This window comes from Molossus molossus, unplaced genomic scaffold (assembly GCF_014108415.1).
Source record: "Molossus molossus isolate mMolMol1 unplaced genomic scaffold, mMolMol1.p scaffold_m16_p_22, whole genome shotgun sequence".
NCBI lineage: Eukaryota > Metazoa > Chordata > Mammalia > Chiroptera > Molossidae > Molossus > Molossus molossus.
Genome location: NW_023425358.1, coordinates 17,648,365 through 17,667,672, shown reverse-complemented (window position 1 = coordinate 17,667,672; position 19,308 = coordinate 17,648,365). Strand labels below are relative to the sequence as shown.

At 56.6% G+C, this 19,308-nt stretch overlaps 1 protein-coding gene across 2 annotated transcripts in view; it reads left to right on the top strand.

Annotated features, from left to right (window-relative positions):
* The window catches only part of BCR (BCR activator of RhoGEF and GTPase), a 120,401-nt gene that overhangs the window by 81,663 nt on the left and 19,430 nt on the right, over positions 1 to 19,308 (top strand). Inside the window, exons 7-16 of one of the 2 annotated variants that reach the window (XM_036276812.1) lie at positions 389 to 441; positions 2,105 to 2,245; positions 7,909 to 8,030; positions 9,090 to 9,258; positions 10,333 to 10,452; positions 11,381 to 11,456; positions 13,362 to 13,466; positions 14,069 to 14,143; positions 17,007 to 17,104; positions 19,019 to 19,150. In XM_036276812.1, coding sequence (XP_036132705.1) covers positions 389 to 441; positions 2,105 to 2,245; positions 7,909 to 8,030; positions 9,090 to 9,258; positions 10,333 to 10,452; positions 11,381 to 11,456; positions 13,362 to 13,466; positions 14,069 to 14,143; positions 17,007 to 17,104; positions 19,019 to 19,150 — 1,091 coding nt within the window. Of the gene's footprint in view, positions 1 to 388; positions 442 to 2,104; positions 2,246 to 7,908; positions 8,031 to 9,089; positions 9,259 to 10,332; positions 10,453 to 11,380; positions 11,457 to 13,361; positions 13,467 to 14,068; positions 14,144 to 17,006; positions 17,105 to 19,012; positions 19,151 to 19,308 lie in introns of both variants that reach the window. The other variant, XM_036276811.1, reaches the window with a different exon arrangement.

Genomic DNA, 19,308 nt, shown 5'->3' with positions numbered 1-19,308 from the left:
TCCCGCGGGACCCTCAGCTGGAGAGGTCTCCCGCTGGGGTTGAGAGCCTCGCTGGCCCATCCTCACCAGGGTGCTGCAGGCTCCCCAACCCAAGAGGAGGGTCATTGACAATAAGCATTTCAGCATTTGCTACTGAGTCAGCCACGTAGGCTCGGGTTCTGACCAGCCACTCTGCCTCCACATTAATGGCACAGACTGAAGGCTCACAGCCGTGGAGCCCAGCCTTCTGGTACTCGGGGTTTGCCCTTGTTACCGAGCAGAGGGGTCCCTGGGTTTGCCCTCATCATCGGGGAGATGGGGCTGCTCCCTCTAGCTGAGCCCTTGCAGCGAGGATAATCAGGCGGGGGGTCTGGGTCTGCTTTCTCCACGTGTGGCCATCTCTCCGCAGCCCTGCTCTACAAGCCTGTGGACCGGGTGACGAGAAGCACGCTGGTTCTGCATGTGAGTCCCTGCGCCCGGGGCCTTCTCACCCTGGGGTTCTTGGCTTCTGCTGTCCTTCAGCTGACACTGATGTTTATCAGTTGCCCACCTACTCCTCTTTTTCTGCTACTTTCCTTCATTGAAGATGCAGAAATGAGGTGTCCCTGCCATCCTGGGGCTCACAGGGAGATGATGGGGGAACAGAGCAGGCTCTCTAGGTACCCTGGGTGCTGTCATGGGAGCGGGTGCAGGGCGGGGTTGTCCTGTCTCATGGGAAGGGCCTTGCTGTCACAGTGTGTGAGCTGGGCCTCCAGGTTGGTCAGGGTGGGGCGCAGGTGGCAGGTGCATTCCGGGGCCTCGGGGGTGACCACCGCCGCCTCTCAGCCTAGGGCTAGGGAAGGGGTACATGGGGAGGCCCGGTCCTGGTGGGGCTGTTCCTGAAGGCAGTGGATAGTCCTGAAGGAGTTGTCTTAATACAGAGAAAAAAACCTGAAAACAGAAATAGCCCCTAATCCTGCTGTCCGGGTGATTCTCTTCACATAGTTGGAGCAGGTTGTTCATGCGTTATTTTTCCTGATTTACAACCAGGTTGCAGAAATCTTTCCCACTTCCTCCCTGCAGGGGAGCCGCCACCACGAGATGGGTGCGCACGCCAGCACTCCTGTGGACATGCTTTTAATTACACAAAAGGTGTCGTGTGGACAATTGTCATTCCACACTCTGCTTTCTCTCCCTTAATATCATGTCATGGGGATTGTCCAGCTTCGGCTTGAACAGCTCCGCCTCATTCTCTTTTAAACCGCATGGACGTTTCATACTTTCTTACCATCCTCCAGTTAAGAGGTTTTGAGAGAGAGATGAAATGGGTTTCTAGTTCGGAAGGATGTGGTGGGTGGCTCGTCAGAGTCTCGGAGACCCTGCATGGTGTCCCCTCACCAAGATTAGCCCAGGCCTGCAGAGCTGAGTGTCCCAACAGGGAAAAGCTGGAGCTGCCCGGGAGCGGTGTGGGGCTGGCCTTCCTCCATGCCTCTTCCGTCTCCTCTGTGCAAAGATTTGGGAGCTAGGGGATTTTGTTTCTCTGAACCAGGGAGGTGTTGACCTTGAGGACAAATCACATGCATTCCTAGTGGAGAAGGAGTCAATACTCCCGTCTCGATTCTTAGGCTCTTATCTAGAAGAGGAGGAGCTGGGGAGGCTGAGGGTTTTTTCCTGACCTTGCACTGCCCAGCGGTTCTGGACCAGGACCAATTCTGCCCCCTAGGGGACATGCTATGATGTCTGGAGACATGTTTGGTTGTCACAGCTACAGATGAGGAGGTGCTGCTGGCATCTAGTAGGTAGAGGCTGGGATGGTGCTAACTGTGCACGGGGCAACCCTCTACCACAAAGAATCATTCGGCCCAGAATGTCTCCAATGCCAAGGTGGAGAAAGCCCGCCCTGGACCCTGAGTGTGGAGCCTGTCTTGGCAGCGTGCAAACAGCCTGGGCTGTGGGAATGCTGTTTGGGGCCTGCGTCCCAGGTGCTTGCACAGCGCCGCCACGTAGCTCAGGCCCGAGTGAGAGGTGGCAGCGATGCCTGGAGAGCCGGTGCCCTGAATCACACCCAGTGTGTATCTGCGGTTTGCACACAGGTGGGTGCCCATGCCTCATACTCTCTAACTCGAGTCCTCTCGCCCCGATGCAGGACTTGCTGAAACACACTCCCCCCAGCCACCCCGACCACCCTCTGCTGCAGGACGCCCTTCGCATCTCACAGAACTTCCTGTCCAGCATCAACGAGGAGATCACGCCCCGGCGGCAGTCCATGACCGTGAAGAAAGGCGAGGTAAGTGCAGCCGGGGTGGTCGGGATCGGCCCAGCGCGCCTGAGCTGAGGACGCGGGGTCCTCTCTGGTCCTCAGCAACTGTCCCTGGACAGTTCAGCCGAACACAGGAAATGCATCGCCTCTTGGGATCCCTGACCCCGGAAGGGTAAAACCCAGTGCTGTGGGTAGGGCATCAACGTGGGGGTTCACAGCGCATGCCTCACTCGGCCGCCTCTCTTTTTCTATCATGGTGGGTTATACCCTTTCTTTTCCCCATACTTTGCCAGCTCAGGGTCCCTGTTAAGGAGACGGGTGAGAAGGGGGATGGCATGCAGTCTGCCTGGAACCACCTAGTTTCTCCTGAGTGTTCTTTTATTAAAGAACAGTTCTTGCTGGGTTTAAGGCTTTAAATGGGAAAGAAAGGGAGGCATGTGCGGTTTGGATTTGTGACATCAAGAACATGGGCATGTCGTCTCCACCAAGCACATTCTCCTTCGCCTTCCTCTTCCCTCACTAGCAGCAAGCCCTGGTCTTCATCTCCCTGCACGTCATTGACAAGAGGGTGTAGAACAGAGGGGCTCGGAATGTACTGGCCCGGCCTGCCCAGTGGTCTCTGCCCCTTCCTGGGAGCAGCCCAGCGTCGTGCCAGGCAGGTGCCATCCCTGGTGGGCGGCGTGTGTGAGACAGCAGAGGTGTGCCGGGCAGGGAGCCGGCCTCCGTCGTGAGCATCCTGTCAGCAGCACTAGGGCGAGGGTTCCTGGCCCAGGCAGCACGCGGGCTGGCAGTGAACCTGCTGGAGCTGCGCTGAGAACCACTTCCTCCTCTTTCTTGTGGTTCGTGTGCCAGGCGCTGGGTGTGGGGCTGGTGGGCAGGTCGCTCTCCATCCCATTCTCCCCATACCTCTCCAGGAAGTGGCTCCCTGCATGCTGATCGGAAAGCTCCCAGGTACCCAGAGTCTTACCAGGCCTGACGGTGAGCGAATGGCTTGGCCACATGTTTCCAGGAAGAGCCGTGGAGGAGGGAGATGTCCCCTCTACTCTCCTCGCTGGCCCTGAATGCAGGCTGTTGTGGGGATCCAATCCCAGCATCACCCCCGTCCCACCCACTGGGCGGCCTGGAGGCTGTGTCACCCCTAACCTGTTTCTCGTCTTCACACCAGAACAGGAACATGGCCCCACCATGCTGGGTGCCTGGGTACCTGAGGGGGCACAGGTTATGGAGAGAGCCCCACCAGCCAGCACTTGGTGGCAGTCCTGGCTGTTTTGTGTTAGCTCTTTGGCAGTCTCCAAGCCTGTGGAAGGCAGAATGGGTCCCCAGCACCTCCCAGGTTCCACACCCAATGGCAGGAACCTGAAGGGTGAGGTTCAGATCTCATTCCTAGAGCAAGAGTGGGGCCCTGGTTCACCCCCAGGCTCAGGGACATCAAAGTGGAGCAAAGCTTTGGCCTCCCCTGTCGGCGCTTCACCCAGATCTGACCGAACGTGGGATCTGCCCCTGTCAGGACTCCTTACGCCAGTTGGATTGGTACCTGGCTCACCCTTCCCTCCTGGGGTGCCCGCTCTTTCTCTTTTGCTGACTGTTTTTCCCAGAGTGCTGACCTTCTGGGAAGCAAAAGTGCGAGTCCTTTTTCTCCCTCTGGCTTTTCTTAGTGCTGTGTGCCCCACCCCGCCTCACTCCACCCCTCCCTATCTCTGACGGCCTGAGAGAAATGCCTCCTTGGATCCTTGGAGGAAGCTGCCTTAGGGAACTGACGGGAATCAGATATTGCCTGGCAGCTCGCCCTTGTCCGTACTTTATCACGGGCCTCCTTCCCTGCTGACCCACAGCTGGGGCCTCAGGGACACTGAGCAGAAAGCGTGTAGAGGCCAGGTGCTTCCTGGGTCAGGAGCTTTTTTCTGCACCCACCCCCGCCACTACCCCAGCAACGCCTGGCCTTGTTGGCCTCAGTGATGTTTGCTCAACAAGGGTATCACTTGGGTACCTGAGCTTTTCGCCCATCTGGTGCACAGTCAGGGAGGTGCTGGCTGCACCAGGATGGCAGGCAGATGCGCACGCGCATTCATGCTCCGCCCCCACTCCAAGGGCAGACCTCACTCATTGACCGGCTTGCAGCCCGAGCATCCTCCTCGGTGTACCCTTCCGGGTGATCCAAGCCAGTTCACAGCCCCACTGCGTAGAGAGGATGCCAGACAGGTGATCCCCGGCCCAGGTTCGGTCCTGCCACCACGTACCAGCTGTATTGATTTGGGAACACCCTTTTTCTTTGCTGAGTGTCCATACTGAGAGCAGTGACTGCTGCCCACAGCCCCTCCGCAGGGCTCACGCCTGGAGAGGACTGTGTGAAAGCGGGGTGACGGGAGACTGCCCTCACCTCCCCAGCGAGGAGAGACTGCAGGTCCCTGGGACGAGTGAGAGCTACCGGCTGCTTCCTTTCCGGATTTGCAGCTGGGGAGGGCCTGAGCTTTGGAAACACCTGTTTATTCCCATGTGCTCCTGTCTAAGTTTGGCGAGTGACGCTGTGTATCAGGCTTCCAGAGGGAGAAGGGAGCTGCTTCTGTGTTACCATGACACTGTGAGAGCTCGGCGGTGGTCTCCGTCTTACAGGTGAGGAAACAGGCGCCCATAGTTACACAGCCACTAAGCGGCTCAGGCAGGATGTGAAGCCACATGTCCTCTGGTCCCTGCATAAAGAGCTACCTGACGGTAGGTGGCCACAAGGAGGAGGATGTGCCTCTGGCCTGGTGTACCACCCGAGCCTCAGGCACTGAGCGGTACCCTGCCCCCTGCTCTTGCATGTCGACAGGGTTTGGGGGGCTCTGTTCTAGCTGCTCTGGTCGTTTTCTGTGGTGAGGAAAGGTGCTTCCATCAGCCTGGGCATTTGGAGTCACCATCTCCACCTTCTCAGCCTGGGTAAATCAGAGAGGAGGCCCAGCTGATGGCCGAAGGTCCCACAGCCTCTCCAGACACCGCACCCAGAAGGGCAGAGTGGTCCTGAAGGTCTCGCGCACACTTGCTGTTGGATCTCTGTTCGCTGCCTTTTTCTGAGCCGGGAAGGGGGTACCTGTCAGGGGTCAAGGCCCCAGATTGTAGGTCGGGGTGGGACCACCAGCCGTGAGAGTCTGTGCCTTAGGCCTGGGAAGTTCTCACCCCTTGGGACTGCCCCAGGCCCTGAGATAGAGACAGTGTGACACCCAGCCCTCTACGAGGGTCCAGACTCCCTTCGTGAATTTGCCAGTGTCGCAGCTGGGGCCCTGTTTTCCCAGGGCTGGGAGACCCCTCCTGCCCAGTTGCAGGACATTTTCTCTTCTGGCTGCAGGATCTCCGAGGTGGGCTGGGGCTCAGCAGTGAGGCCCAGCTCCTCCTTGGAAGGAGGGCAACTATGACATGGGACCAGGGAAGCTGTGGCGGGCTAATGAGTGACATGCACTGACTCATGGGGCCCCTCGCACAGCCCTCGGAGATGGGGTGCAGCACAAAGTGGGGCTCGGGCCAGGATGCCGCAGGGGCAGTGGGGCTGGCTGGACGTGTCGGGCACCCGTGGACTTGAGGTTTCTCTTAGGAAGATAAGGGTTTGTACAGGGATGTGTGAGGAGGGGCCAGGTGACTGAGTCCATCTGTCAGAGCCCAGAGGGGCCCAGGTGCTCCTCACAGTCAGCCCCCATCCTCTCAGCAGACAGGCAGGTGTGCTGGCTTCCGCGAGTGCCAGGAGACTGGTGGCCTCATGGAGAATGAAGGTGGTGCCTGAGGTGGGACTTCAGATGAACGTGGGAGCCGCAGGACCTGGCAGGGAGAGTCGGTGGGCCATCTGGGAGGTTGAGGGTGGTCAGTGCAGGGACAGTCTGGGTGTTTGACTTGCCAGCAGAGGGGACCCTGCTGAGTCCACTTCTGAGCTGGGCATAGGGCGCCCTCTGCTGATGGTGGCCAGAAGCTCAGCTCTTTTGTATGGAGACAAGGACTGCAGTCCCCACCCCCATGGCTCACCATCCCTCACAGAATTCCTTTGGTCCCGCCTCCTAGGCTGGAAGATCCTCTCCTCTGTACCAGCCCAGGAGGCATCTGTCTGTTCAGTACTTGGGGACCTACCTCAGTATCCCAGAACCCTTCCCAGACCTGCCCCTCCTCCCAAGCAGACCCAGCAGTCCGGTCAGCCCGGGGTCTCCAGCGCTACATGGACGTTTCTCCATGTGCACACACTTTCTTGCTTCCCATGGGTGCCAATGCCAGACGTTCTGTCTGCCCATGGCAGGCGGGGTGAGTGTGGGTGATGATGAGTCATGGCCTTGGCACACCAGCAGCCTTCCTGCCCTTCTACTCATGGTCTCGTAGGCACCGGCACCTCCCAGTTAAATCATCAGCTCTCCTGAGCCAGGGGCCATTGTGAGCCGATTCTGTGTGACAGTGATGTGCAGCCTTTGCACCCCAGAGTATTGGGGGACCCAGCTCAGGCCGTTCTTTCTTCTGGAGGTCACTGCTGCGTAAGCCCCAGAGCCAGGGGCATGGACCTGCCAGGGCACTGGGGGGATGGGAACAAGCGCCTCCTGCTGGGGAAATGTAGGTCTTCGCCTACGGGGGCTGTGGGCCCTTCCCCAGCCATCACAGCAAGGGGCGGGAGTTGCCCTCTCTGGGGGCACTCACTGTGCTGCCTGGGACGGGCTGAGGAGGTCCCTGAGGCTCAGGTTTCTCATCTGCAAAACGAGCACGAGGTCCTGCCCAGGGGTGTGGTGGGGATCCTACAGATGATCAGGCCATGAGCTCGCACAGCACACCTGGAGTGTGCGTGGGGAGTGCAGCCATATCAGCCTCTCCTCCTGCCTCCTTGTCTTCTCCCTGGCACAGTGCTGACCCAAATGAGGTGCCAGGCACTATTTGTCATGTGAATTACCGATTTGCCCTCATGTGTTCAGTCAGCAACCCTTGGGGCTGTGTGAGCCAGGGGACCGTCCCTTGTCTTTCCGATGAAGTGCAGAGTTGCTGAGGCACATGTTGGAGGCTGATGTCTCTAGTCCCCCTGCTCATTCAAGGTCCCGTGGCCCCAGGGAAGGCCACCTGGGGGACAGCCAGGCAGCCTGAACTGCCCACCTCAGGCTACAGGTGTCCAGGCAGGCATCGAGATGTAACCCCTATGTGGGCCCCCACACATCAGTGGGTACTAACGTCTGGAGGCCTGGAATGTGGGTCCCAGCGGTGGGGCCCCACCTGGCCTCCTGCTGCCCTCAGATCCAGGCCCGGCCCTTAGGTGACCACCTTGGCTGCCCCCTCTCAGTGCATCCAGCCTGCCTCCTGCCTACTCACCAGGCTGCCCTATCTTTGTCCAAGTGCCAGGCTCTTCTCACTGTGGGGCATGCTGTCACGGTCCTTCTGCAGGAATGTCACCTCCTTCACAGGGCTGGCCTCTTGCCCATTCTGGGTTTCAGAGTCATAGGTTACTCTGCTTAGAGGGTTCTTCTGCCATCATTTCACAGCAGACTGTTGACTTGGCCGTAACATGCCCTCCCCGGCCTCCCGACCAATAGCCATCACCCATCCACTTGTCCTCTTTGTTGAGCAAAGAAGAACTAACGTGGCATGTGTGTTCTCGGGCCGACGAGATGGTGGGAACACTCTGGAAAGTGGGTCTGAGGGTTGGAGAGGAGGGAGTGAAGGCTGCTGCCCTAACTTGAGCCCCTGACCCACCCACCCTGCAGCACAGGCAGCTGCTGAAGGACAGCTTCATGGTGGAGCTGGTGGAGGGAGCCCGCAAGCTGCGCCATGTCTTCCTGTTCACTGACCTGCTCCTCTGCACCAAGCTCAAGAAGCAGAGCGGAGGGTGAGTGACCGCAGCCCTTGGCCCCCCAGGAGGGGGAGTCTCTGGGGGGCACAGAGTTGGTTCCACATATAGAGGAAACCTAGTTTTATTTTTTTCTTTCAATGTGACCCTTAAGAGGTCAATCACTATGTGGCCAGGTGTTCTCTTTAAGCTACTTTCTGTTTCCAGCTGGATGCGATGCCAGGCTTAGGGTCAGAGGTCATCATTGACACTCTGGGGACATTCTGGGTCAGTCAGTGATGAGGCTATTGACTCCTTCAGTGAAGGGAACTGGACTATGACTTCAGGTCCTATTGGAGGACTGTTGTGTCGTGACCGGGAAGTGTGAGTGACAGATCAGGGGCTGCAGGGTGTGGTGCAGGCTGGCCGGTGGTGGGGCGGGGGGTGAGGGGGATTGCCCCTCCCTGCCCTTGACAGGCTTCACGAGATGATGGCTGCACTTTGTCTCCACAAACCTGGTGATAGTTTCTAAGTTATTTTCAACATAGACCTGAAGACCCCCCACAACCTCCTCAGGGATCAGACCACCCAGCTGGTACAGGCTGGAATGGAGGAAGGAAGGTCACGCTGGGAAAGACCAGACCTGGGCTCTTTCCCACATTCTGCCATTGCTGCGCTGGGTGGATTTAATCCTTCAACTCAGAAAAGAGCCTCAGTTTTCCCAGATGTCAAGGCCAGGGATTACCCTGGGTGTCTCTGCCACCCCACAAACTATGGCTCTGGGGGCATCTGCAGGTCCTGCCCAGATGGTCGTCGGGTGGCCTTAGTGTGCTCCCACATTGCAGAGTCTAAACTGCCACCATCAGGGTGGATACGGTGAGTCAGGGCTTCTCAGAGCCCTTGGGGCCTGTCACACATGCCCATTTCCAGGAGTCTCCGAGTCTGGGTCATTAGTGTCTGCCGTTGGCCTTATGCCAGCCTGTCACATAGACCACAGGCTGGGTTTCAGGTTGGGTAAACTGTGCACGACCATAAACTTAGGGTTCTCCAGCTTTTGAAAGCAGCGATGTGAGCAAAGGAAGATGGTCAGCGTGTTAACATGCTCCTTCCCTCACCCAGCAAAACCCAGCAGTATGACTGCAAGTGGTACATCCCACTCACGGATCTCAGCTTCCAGACAGTGGACGAGTCTGAGGCCGCGCCCAACATCCCCCTGGTGCTGGATGAGGAGCTGGATGCCATGAAGATCAAGATCTCCCAGATCAAGAGTGATATCCAGAGGGAGAAGGTGAGGAGGGAGGAGGCCGGGTTCTGCAGCTGGAGTGGGCAGCAGACCCTTGCACAGGGGCCGCTGGGCAAGCTCTGCTGGGCATCTGACCCCGCTTCTGGTTTCTGGGGCATGTAGGACATCCCTGTCCGGCTTAGAGCCTTCCCGGATATGGAGTGCAAGAGACACCCAGCTGCCATTGTAGGGAGATAGTCCCAGGTGGGGGGGTGGCCCCTCCACGTGTCCTGGACGGTCCCAGGCAGACCCCTGGTTGTTTCTGGAGAGGGTTAGAAGACTTCAGGAACAGTGAGGATGAGCCCCTCACATGTAGGTTCAGCCCAGGCCAGAGCAGGTGCCATGCAGTGGCCACAAATGAGATGGGTCCAGGGACACTCGGCTGAGGTGGGCACAGCAGGACAGGTGTCCTCACTCCTCACCCACCTGCCAGCCTGCTGCACCAGAAACCCGGCAGGTTGAGGAAAGCGTGGGGAGATGGTGAGAACACAGAGGACCTGCGGCCTCCAGGGCAGTGCCCTGAGGCAGAGGGGAAGCCGGGGCCATGTCCTCAGAGCTGTCACGCCCTGTGCGCTGCCACCACTGCACTCGTCTGCATTGTGACCTTCTAGTGTCAGGCATGGTCTCCCCGGGGTGGAGGGGCTTCAGGAGGGAGGCACAGGGCAGGCAGGGTGTTCCCAACCGGTCCTGGGGATGCATCTGGCCCCCCATTAGGAAGGACCCTCACAAACACTCCCAGGGGGCCTGATGCTGAAACATGGGCAGATCCAGGAGTGGGGAGGGGCCCTCGGGGTCACAGTAGCCATTGTCCAGGTTTGAAGGAATGAAAAGAAGGGAGGTTTGTGACAGTCTCTCCTCTGCCCTCATGAGGGGGAAGGGCTTACTTCCTTTAAGAAAGGTTGGCGAGCACATCCAGCAGCCTTGCCGGCCTTGGCCCTGGAGCCGGCAGCCACTGACCGGCTGTGCTGTGCCGAGCTGCAGGTGGCATTCCCGGCGAGCCTTGGGAGGGGGCGACTAGCTGAGCGGGAACAGGTGTTACTGGCACCCAGGATGGAAGTGTGACTGCAGCTCTCCCAACAGAGAGCGAACAAGGGCAGCAAGGTCATCGAGAGGCTGAAGAAGAAGCTGTCAGAGCAGGAATCGCTGCTCCTGCTCATGTCTCCCAGCATGGCCTTCAGGGTTCACAATCGCAACGGCAAGGTCAGTCCCCACTGCGGTCTCGCTCTGCTGGCCAGGCCCCCTCCGCTTCTCAGGCAAACCCTCCTGGTCCTGGGCTCCCTCCCCTCCATCGGGGCTATCTCACAGTGCTATGCCAGGATCCACCCACCCAGCATGTGGCAACCGTGGTCCCTGGCTCCCGTGTGGCCTTTGCAGTGGCAGCCCTTTGCCCCTGGGGAGCCTTCCCAAGCTAGGAGAGGCTTGTCCTGCCTGGCACACACAGGCGCACACATCCCTCTGACCAATGCTTTAGGCCGTAGCCCCCAGGCTGGCTGGCAGCTGGTTCAGCCCCTACAGCCTGGAGGTGAGGGAGTCTAAATGGGGCATGGGGCTTGCACACTTGGGCAGACCTAGTCCTTGGTAGGGAGATGCTATCTGGAAACTTTAGGCCAAAGGGGCACCTTCTCCCCGGAGCCTGGCTCCTGGTGCCGTCTGCAGCCTAGGCCTCTCCCACCATGTGATGGGCATCACACGAACCTGTCAGCATGCAGCGGGGCTCTACAGGAGCCCTTTCTCTGGGTCACAGCACAGGGCTTGAGGGTTAGATGCAGATGTTCGGGACATCGTCACCTCTGCAGATTCTCACCTGGTAACCTCCTGCGTGGCCCTAAGTTAGGCCACGTCATACCCTGACCCAGCTAGTTCTGGCAGGAAGCCGGTGCCAGAGGCAGTCCTGAACAGAGCACGGGGACTGTGGCACACAGCGTGGCTGCCATGAAGGGCAGAGGGTGCCAGAAGCCTCAGGCTGAGCTGTGAGCACACTGCCCACCAGGCCCCAGCCAGCCAGAGGCACAGGTGCTCACGCCTTGGAGGAGTGAGCAGGAGGACAGTGACAGGGACTGCGCTCTGGGCGTGCTGGGTGGCCACTGGGCTGGGGCAGAAATAACTGGGCTGTTCTCCTCGCCCCCAGAGTTACACATTCCTGATTTCATCCGACTATGAGCGCGCCGAGTGGAGAGAGAACATCCGGGAACAGCAGAAGAAGTGTAAGTGGCCTCTGCCAGAGGACTTGTGTTTGGGAACATCACGACTGGATGGTCTCTTGTCCTGTGGTTTCAGACAGGTTTTCCCCGAGTTGGGGAACTCCTCTCTGAGTGGGATGTTCAGTGGAGTTCTAGCTTAGCTCAACTGGAGAGAAACTGTCCTGACAGGGCCCCCTGCGCTCTTTGCTCCCCCTCAGTGGGCTGCCCCCAAATCCCCTGTGCATTGCCCTCACCTGTTCTCTTAGCTTTCCTGGAATCCCCCTCCTGCCTCCAGAACATCCCGACCCTGATCCCTGCCTGTCCCTGTGCCCCCTGTACTCCTGCTGCCTTCCCTCGGGCCTGCCCCCCACTTAGCCCACCCACCTTCCCTGCCCCCAGGCCTTCCCCACACTCCACCACCACCTCACCTCCTTGGCCTCCCTGCTGCTCCCCCCTGGCCTTCCTCTCAGGACTTCCCCATACCCTGGCCACTGATGCCAAAGGGGCCCACTGGGCTGGCTGCACTCCCCTTTCCAAGTGGCCAGCACTTGACCATTCTCAGGATAGGACGTGCACTCCCCTCTGGGACGGCCCCTCCTCTGGGTGCTTCCCTCTGTTTGTAGGCCTTTTCTCCTGAGCTCCGAGCTGCCCCTGCCTGGCGGTCTTCAGGGTGGGAAGGCAGACCCCACCCCAAGTCCTGGGGATGCAGCTTCAGGGGTGTCCTCCTCCACCCCCAGGCATATGATTTGGGATTCCTGAGCCATCCTTGCTAAGAGCTTCTCCAATCTCCCTGTGTGCCATTGTCCCAGAGGGGCCCGATGAGCCATGTCCCAGGTGGCCAGGGACTCCCACAGCCGCAGCCGTCTGGTTCACCCGCTGCAGAGTGCACAGTCTGGAGCTCATCCACTCCTGCCCCGAGCTCCCGCCCCCAGGCTTGTCTGTGCGCCTGTGCTGAGTCCCTGCTTCCAGGGAGGGGTACTCCTGGCAGCTCTGGTGGCCGGTGCCTGTGGCCCTGCCCTGCTCATATCCCAGGGTTTCCTGTTAGAACCAGGGACCATTTGCACATGGCAGCATGTTCCCTGCTCAGCACTGTGAAGAGATCGGGACCTGCATTACCGAAGCAGGGGACAGAGCTGTGCCAGGTGCCCATCTGGGGAGACCCACACAGGAAGCTGCTCCGGGTCCCCATCTCAAATGCCTGTGGCGCCCTGGCTGGGTAGCTCAGTTGGTGTACAGCATCCTCCTGATTAGCCAAGGTTGTGGTTGTGATCCCTGGTCAGGGCACGTACAAGAAGCAACCAATGAATGCGTAAATAAGTATAACAACAAATAGATGTTTCTCTCTCCTCCCCCCTCCTTCTTCTGTCTCACTCTCTGCGAGAGTCAATAATTTTTTAAAAATTTGCCCCAGCGGGTGGCTCAGTTGGTTGGAGTGTTTTTGTCCCATACACCATAAAGGTTGTGGGTACGATTCCCAGTCAGGGCATAATACCTAGGTGGCAGGTTCAATCCCCAGTCGGGGTGTATGGGAGGCAACCAGTTGTTTTATCTCTCTCCCCCTCTCCCTTTCTCTCTCTCTCAAATCAGTAAACGTATCCTCAGGTGAGGATTTAAATAAATAAATAAAATTTAAAAAGAAAGAAAGGGCTGGGGCTGTGCAGCGTTGGCAGCTGACTCCTGTCCGGAAGGGTTATACTAAAATTTCTCCTGCCCTCTGCACCCAGCCTGGGCCCTTGGAGACTATGCCTCGCTCTGTCACTTACCAGTTCCTTTCCTGGGAACAGATTACCCCCTCTTGTCCTGTCCCCTCACCAGGGTGTGCTGAGAGTTCAGTTGGGGGTGGGGGTGGGGTGGCATCAGAAGGTGTCCTTGTCCCTGAGTGTCCTGAAACGTCCGAGAACCTATGCCTACTGTCTTCCACCCTCTCAGGTTTCAAAAGCTTCTCCCTGACGTCTGTGGAGCTGCAGATGCTGACCAACTCGTGTGTCAAACTTCAGACAGTCCACAGCATCCCACTGACCATCAACAAAGAAGGTGGGCCATCCTGCCGAGGGTCGCCGTCCCTTTTGTTAGTCTGTCCCTGGGACCATGAATTTCCATTCCGAAGGAATGTGTGTGCTGCTCAGGGCCGCTGGCCTCTCCCAGGAGTGGGTGGGGCAGGTCAGGAGCTGTTTCTGCCCAGGCAGCCACTGCTAGGTGACTGAGGAGCCCGATAACCTCCCTCATCCTGAGACTCTCCTCAGACTCCTTATGCTCTAGGGCTGGTCCCCACCCCCGGCCCCCCCAGCCCTCCCAGCCAGCAGTGTCCTGTTACACCTTTGATTGTGCTGTGTTTTGCATTGACTGGTTATGTGCTTGTGCACATGTGTGTACACACTCATCCATGTCACACACACCTGTGACCCCTCTCCTGTCCTTATTACATTTTATCTGGTCTGCCTATGTTGTGAAAACAACCAGATCCTATGGTTCCCAAGACAGAGGCGATGGTGGACTGGCTATAGTATCACCTTGCCCCATGCTGGGCAAATGGCTGCTACACGGTGCCCCCTTGAGGGCTGAGTGTAAAGCAAAGCCTGTCACCTGCCTCCCTTTCTTGGGAGGACAGATGTTTACCCTTCTGGTCTCTTGCACAGATGATGAATCTCCTGGGCTCTATGGGTTCCTGAATGTCATTGTCCACTCTGCCACCGGCTTTAAGCAGAGTTCAAGTAAGTACCTGGATTGGGGAGGAAGGCAGCAGGGCACTGAGCCAGAGGATGTGGGGAGCCAGGGAAGTAGCTCAAATTGCCATCAGGCGTCTTTGACTCCTGACCTCTGGAGGTGCTGGTGCCGTTGGTGCGGAGTGTGGGTTGTTTTCCTGGAGTGGACTCCGCCCTTTCCCATACTTGTCTCCAGTCCTCTGAGCTGGTGAGCTGACCCCTGCAGGTGGCTCTTGTAATTGCAGGGGTTGTAGTTTGCCATAGACAGAAAATGCAATGAGGTTTCAGACCAGGATGGTGATGGTCAGCGGCACGTTGGTCCTGATCAGCAGAGTAGCTTTGACTGCTCTGACGAGCTGGATCCTCTCCAACTTCCTCTCCAGGGGGCCTCTCCCAGCTACTCGGGTTGTTGGAGCAGTAAGGTCCAGTCATGGGTCTGCACGGGTATAGCACACACTGCACCTCCCAGTGTGGTACCTCCACCCAGGCTCTCAGAGTCCCTCGTAGGAGGACACCGGGCAGGCACTGTTCTGCTGACCTTTCCCACTGTTGTGACAAAACAAGTAACTCTCAACAAGCCACAGAATAGACGAAGGTATTGAAAACCGTATTTATGAGCTAAGGGACTTGTATCCAGAATACATAAAGAACTCTTACAAGTCAGTACTAAAGAGACAACCCAGTCTAAAAAATGAGCAAAAGATTTAGGTAGAGCTGAGGCTGGGTGGCTCGGTTGGAGCGTTGTCCTGCACACCAAAAGGTTGTGGGTTCGAGGCCCAGTCAGGGCACATACGAGAGGCAACCATTTGACGTTTCTCTCTCTCTCCCTCTCTCTCTTTCTAAAATCAATAAAAACATCCTCAGGTAAAGATTAAAAAAAAAGATTTAGGTAGACACTTCACCCCCCAAAAAACAAGTAGCTGATAGGCACCTGCAAAGATGCTGCTTGTCTTAAGGGGAATGTAAACTGAAACCACAGAGAGCTAACACTTCATACCCACTGGGACAGTGATAATCAACAAGATAAACCGAGTTGGCAGGGAGGTGGAGAAATTGGAACCCTCAGGCGCTGCTGGGGGGCTGTAACATGGTTCAGCCACCTTTGAAAACAGTTTCACAGCTTCTTAAAAAGTTCACCATGACCCAGCAGCCCACTTTAGAGAAGTGAAAACATATGTCCACAGAAAAACTTGGACATGAATGCTAAACATGGTTCATCCATGCCATGGAACACTGCTTGGCAATAAAAAGGAACAAATTGCTGACTCGGGCAACAGAATGCACGAACCTAAAAAAAATTAGGCTAAATGAAAGACGCCAGATGTGAAAGACTGTATATTATATTGTTGTGTGTGCATGAAGTTTCTAGAGAAGGGCAGATATGGAAACAGAAAGCCTGTCGGTGGTTGTCTGGGACTCAGGGTGGGAGGAAGGGTTGACTGCACTTTTGGGTAAGGGCACTCTCCTGAAATGGTGGTGCAGTTGGCACAAGTGTTTAAATTTACTAAAAACTCTCCAGCTACACTTACGATGGATGGATTGTATGGTATGCAAATTATACCTCTGCAGAGCTGCAGCACACATAATTGTTTCCCTGGGCACCTCTTGGGCTGTCCCGTAAATGCTGGTGTGTCCCAGGGTCCCATCAGGCCTGTCTCCCGCATTGCATGCCCTCCCTTCTTCCTGTTCCCGGGGCCTGCCTTCAACAAGGTGATTGACTCCCGGCACTGCCTCCCATACTCACTTCTCTCCTCTGACCTCCCTCGGTCACCTTTCCACCTGTCTCCTCAGTGTCCCATACTGTAAACTCCACAGCCCCAAACTGGACTATTACTTGTCATTGCTAAGTCCTGCCCCAGTGAGAGGCACCACCCTTCACCATGTGATCAGGCCAGAAACCACCATCCTGTTCACTGGTCCCATCCATCAGTGCAGGTTCTTTATCATCTCCAGCCACCTGCCATGCCTTTCATCCAGCCCTCAGCCGGGGCCTCCTCCCTGGTCCTCACCATCAGGCCTTACACCCCATCTCTCCCTCTGCACCCCATGACTCTCCCAGCACATGCCACTTTTAGTGCCCTTTGCCCGATTTACCTGGTAAAACCCCCAGTTCTGTGTCCCCCTGGTAGTGATGGCATAGTCACCTCTGCCCAGCCCTTCAGCCTGGGGCCCTGCTTACCTAGGGGCTTTAGCCAGGGTCTGCTGAGTGACCAAGTGATTGAATGTTCTGAGAGGTGTTGGTTTCCAGCTGCATCTGAGGGGCAGGGTTATCGAGTGAGGGGCTAGTCTGGTTTGGTGTTTTATTTAAAAAAGAAAAAAAAAATCAAGTCTGGCCAGTATGACTCAATGGATTGAACCATCATCCCATGGACTGAGAGGTCTCGTTTCGAGTCCCGGTCAGGGCACATGCCCAGGTTGCGGGCTTGATCCCCAGTAGGGGGCGTGCAGGAAGCAGCGGATTGATGTTTCTCTCCCAGATCGATGTTTCTATCTCTCTCTCCCTTCCTCTCTCTCTAAAAAATCAATTAAAAAAAAAACATATTAGGCCAGCTGGTGTGGCTCAGTGATTGAGCATCAACTCATGCATCAGGAGGTCACCAGTTCAATTCCTGGTCAGGGCACATGCCCAGTTTGTGGGCCTAATCCCCAGTGGGGGGCCATGCAGAAGGCAGCCAATCAGTGTTCTCTCTCATCATTGACTCACTCTCTCTCCCTCTTCCTTCCTCTCTCTCTAAAATCAAGAAAGAAAAAAATTTTAAAAACATTAAAAAAGGAAACGACCATTTTTTCTGATTGCAGCAGTCACGCCTCCTCTTACAGAAAATTGGCTAGTGCGGAACAGTTGGTCACCCTCTTGTGTTGCCCTCCACAGATCTGTACTGCACCCTGGAGGTGGACTCCTTTGGGTATTTTGTGAATAAAGCCAAGACACGAGTTTACAGGGACACGGCTGAGCCCAACTGGAATGAGGTGAGATGCCCCTTCCGCAGTTCTTGGATGCTGACAAAGTCCTTAGAGAGAATCAAAACCCCCAGAGGCTCCCGAGGGCTTCCCCTGAAGGCAACACTGCCAGCATTCCGGGAATCTCCGGGGGTGGGGGGTGGCTTAGCCTAGAGATTTTATCTCCACCTTCCTGAGAATTTCACCCTCCCTCCCCCATTACAAAGAAATGGCCTATTTTACTGGAGAAGTGTTTGGAAAAGAACTTAAAAGGGCCTATTGTGCTGCCTGTGTTATTGCTTAGTGTTTACTTGGTAAGTTTCCATGCATTTTTCCTCTTAAATTGGAATAGGACTTCTGTGACCCTCTTGGATTCCGGAAGCTTGGGTCTCCGCTGTGGGGGCTGGGGTGGAGACCTGGGAGAAAGAGTCTGTGCTTGTCCCAGGTATTGGGTGTGTGGGTTGCTACTCTGTTTTCCTCTACCTGGACAGCTGTTGTGCAACCCACTTACCCAGCTGGCTTGCCTTGAGCCCTTGGGAGGAAAGGATGATGGTAGAGTGGCCAGTCTTGATGAAGTCCCCAGATCCTTGGTAGATACCATTTCCGGGCTTCTGGAGCAGCTGTGGCCCTGAGGGCCTCATGCTTGAGGATGTAGTGGAGGCAGCCGGGCTGCATGGACCTGCCACCCACCTGCTCCCCTGAAGAGGAGGAACCTAAAACCCACCAGGCTGCCTGGTCCCCAACGGGTCCTGTGACTAGTGAGGTGGTGGGATCAGAACCAGGTCTCATTTCTCAGCATCCACTACTCTGATCGTCAGACCTACTGCCTCATTAGGGCAGGGCACAAGAAGCTGATAGAATTCCTGGTCGAATAGCTCTGGGCATCGCTGTAGAAAGGGCTGTGGCTGCTGTGAGGAGGGGGAGGTCCAAGCCAGGCAGATCCATCGCAGAAAGCTTTGCAGAGAGCAAGAAGGTCGTGATCTGACAGGCACCGAGGTGGAGGGTTCTAGACATTGTGCAGAGAGTGCAGGTGCAAGCCAGTGGGGGCATGAGAGACCGAGGCACACGGGTTCCACAGCAGCAGGTCCCCTGGCGACTGCCCTGGCTGTCTGTGCCTTCGGCTTCTCCAGGGGTCTTACCTGTTCCTGGCACACACACCCTCCCCTCCCCATTCCGGCTCAGAAATATCTGCTTTTCTTCCCCCCTCACTTTTCTCCATTTCCCCACCAAGAACCCATGCCCACGAAAGCACTGGTGTGAAATGCAGCATTGACTGAAGGTCTGTGGGATGAGGGAGGAGAAAGTTAACACCACACACCTCCCAGCTGACGACTCAAGCCTTCAGCAGCAGGTCTTTCCTCTTAAGTCCCTCTCTCCCCTCTATCACCTCTTGGATCGATTGTTCTTTCCCTTTCAAATATAGAAAGAGCAGTTTTAGGTCCGCAACAAAATTGAGCATAAAGGACTGAGATTTCTGATCATACCCTCTGCCCCCCAACACGTGCACAGCTTCCCCCACCTTCAACGCACCAGAGTGAAACATTTGTTACAATCAGGGAACACCCGTTGATATATCATTGTCTCCCAAAGTGCGCACATAGAATTTTGGCATTTGTGACCAGCCCCCCAAGCTGATGCAGGCCGTGCGGGAACCCACTGCCCTTTGAGATGCTGGCTTAAGGAGTTCGGATTTGGTTTGAGAATCATTCGGACCTTCCAGAAGCATCTAGACAAGGTCACAAGGTGATGCTCACAGGGATGTAGCGTCTGGAGGTCTTCCTGCCAGGACGGAAGTGAGGACAGTCTCGAGGTCCAGGCCCTGGGGCAGCAAGGAAGCTGTTTGGTGAGGAGCCGCCCTTCCGAGGGCCCCTTCGGCCTGTAGCACTGACCGCACACCCTCGGACCTGCCTGTTAACATGGTACTCTCCTTTCTTGGAGCTGCAGGAGTTTGAGATTGAGCTGGAAGGCTCCCAGACCCTGAGGATTCTGTGCTACGAGAAGTGTTACAACAAAACCAAGATCACTAAGGAGGATGGCGAAAGCACGGACAGGATCATGGGGAAGGGCCAGGTCCAGGTGAGGCTGCCACCCACCTCTGCGTCTGTCTGTCTGTCTGTCTGTGCGAGTGTCTGTGAGGCCTCATCTTGTCCTCTAAGGAATTTCAGTTCAACGTGTCTTTCCAGCTGGGCCTCGGCTCCTCAAGGCAAACGTGTAGGTGGTGCCCTGGGCTGCGG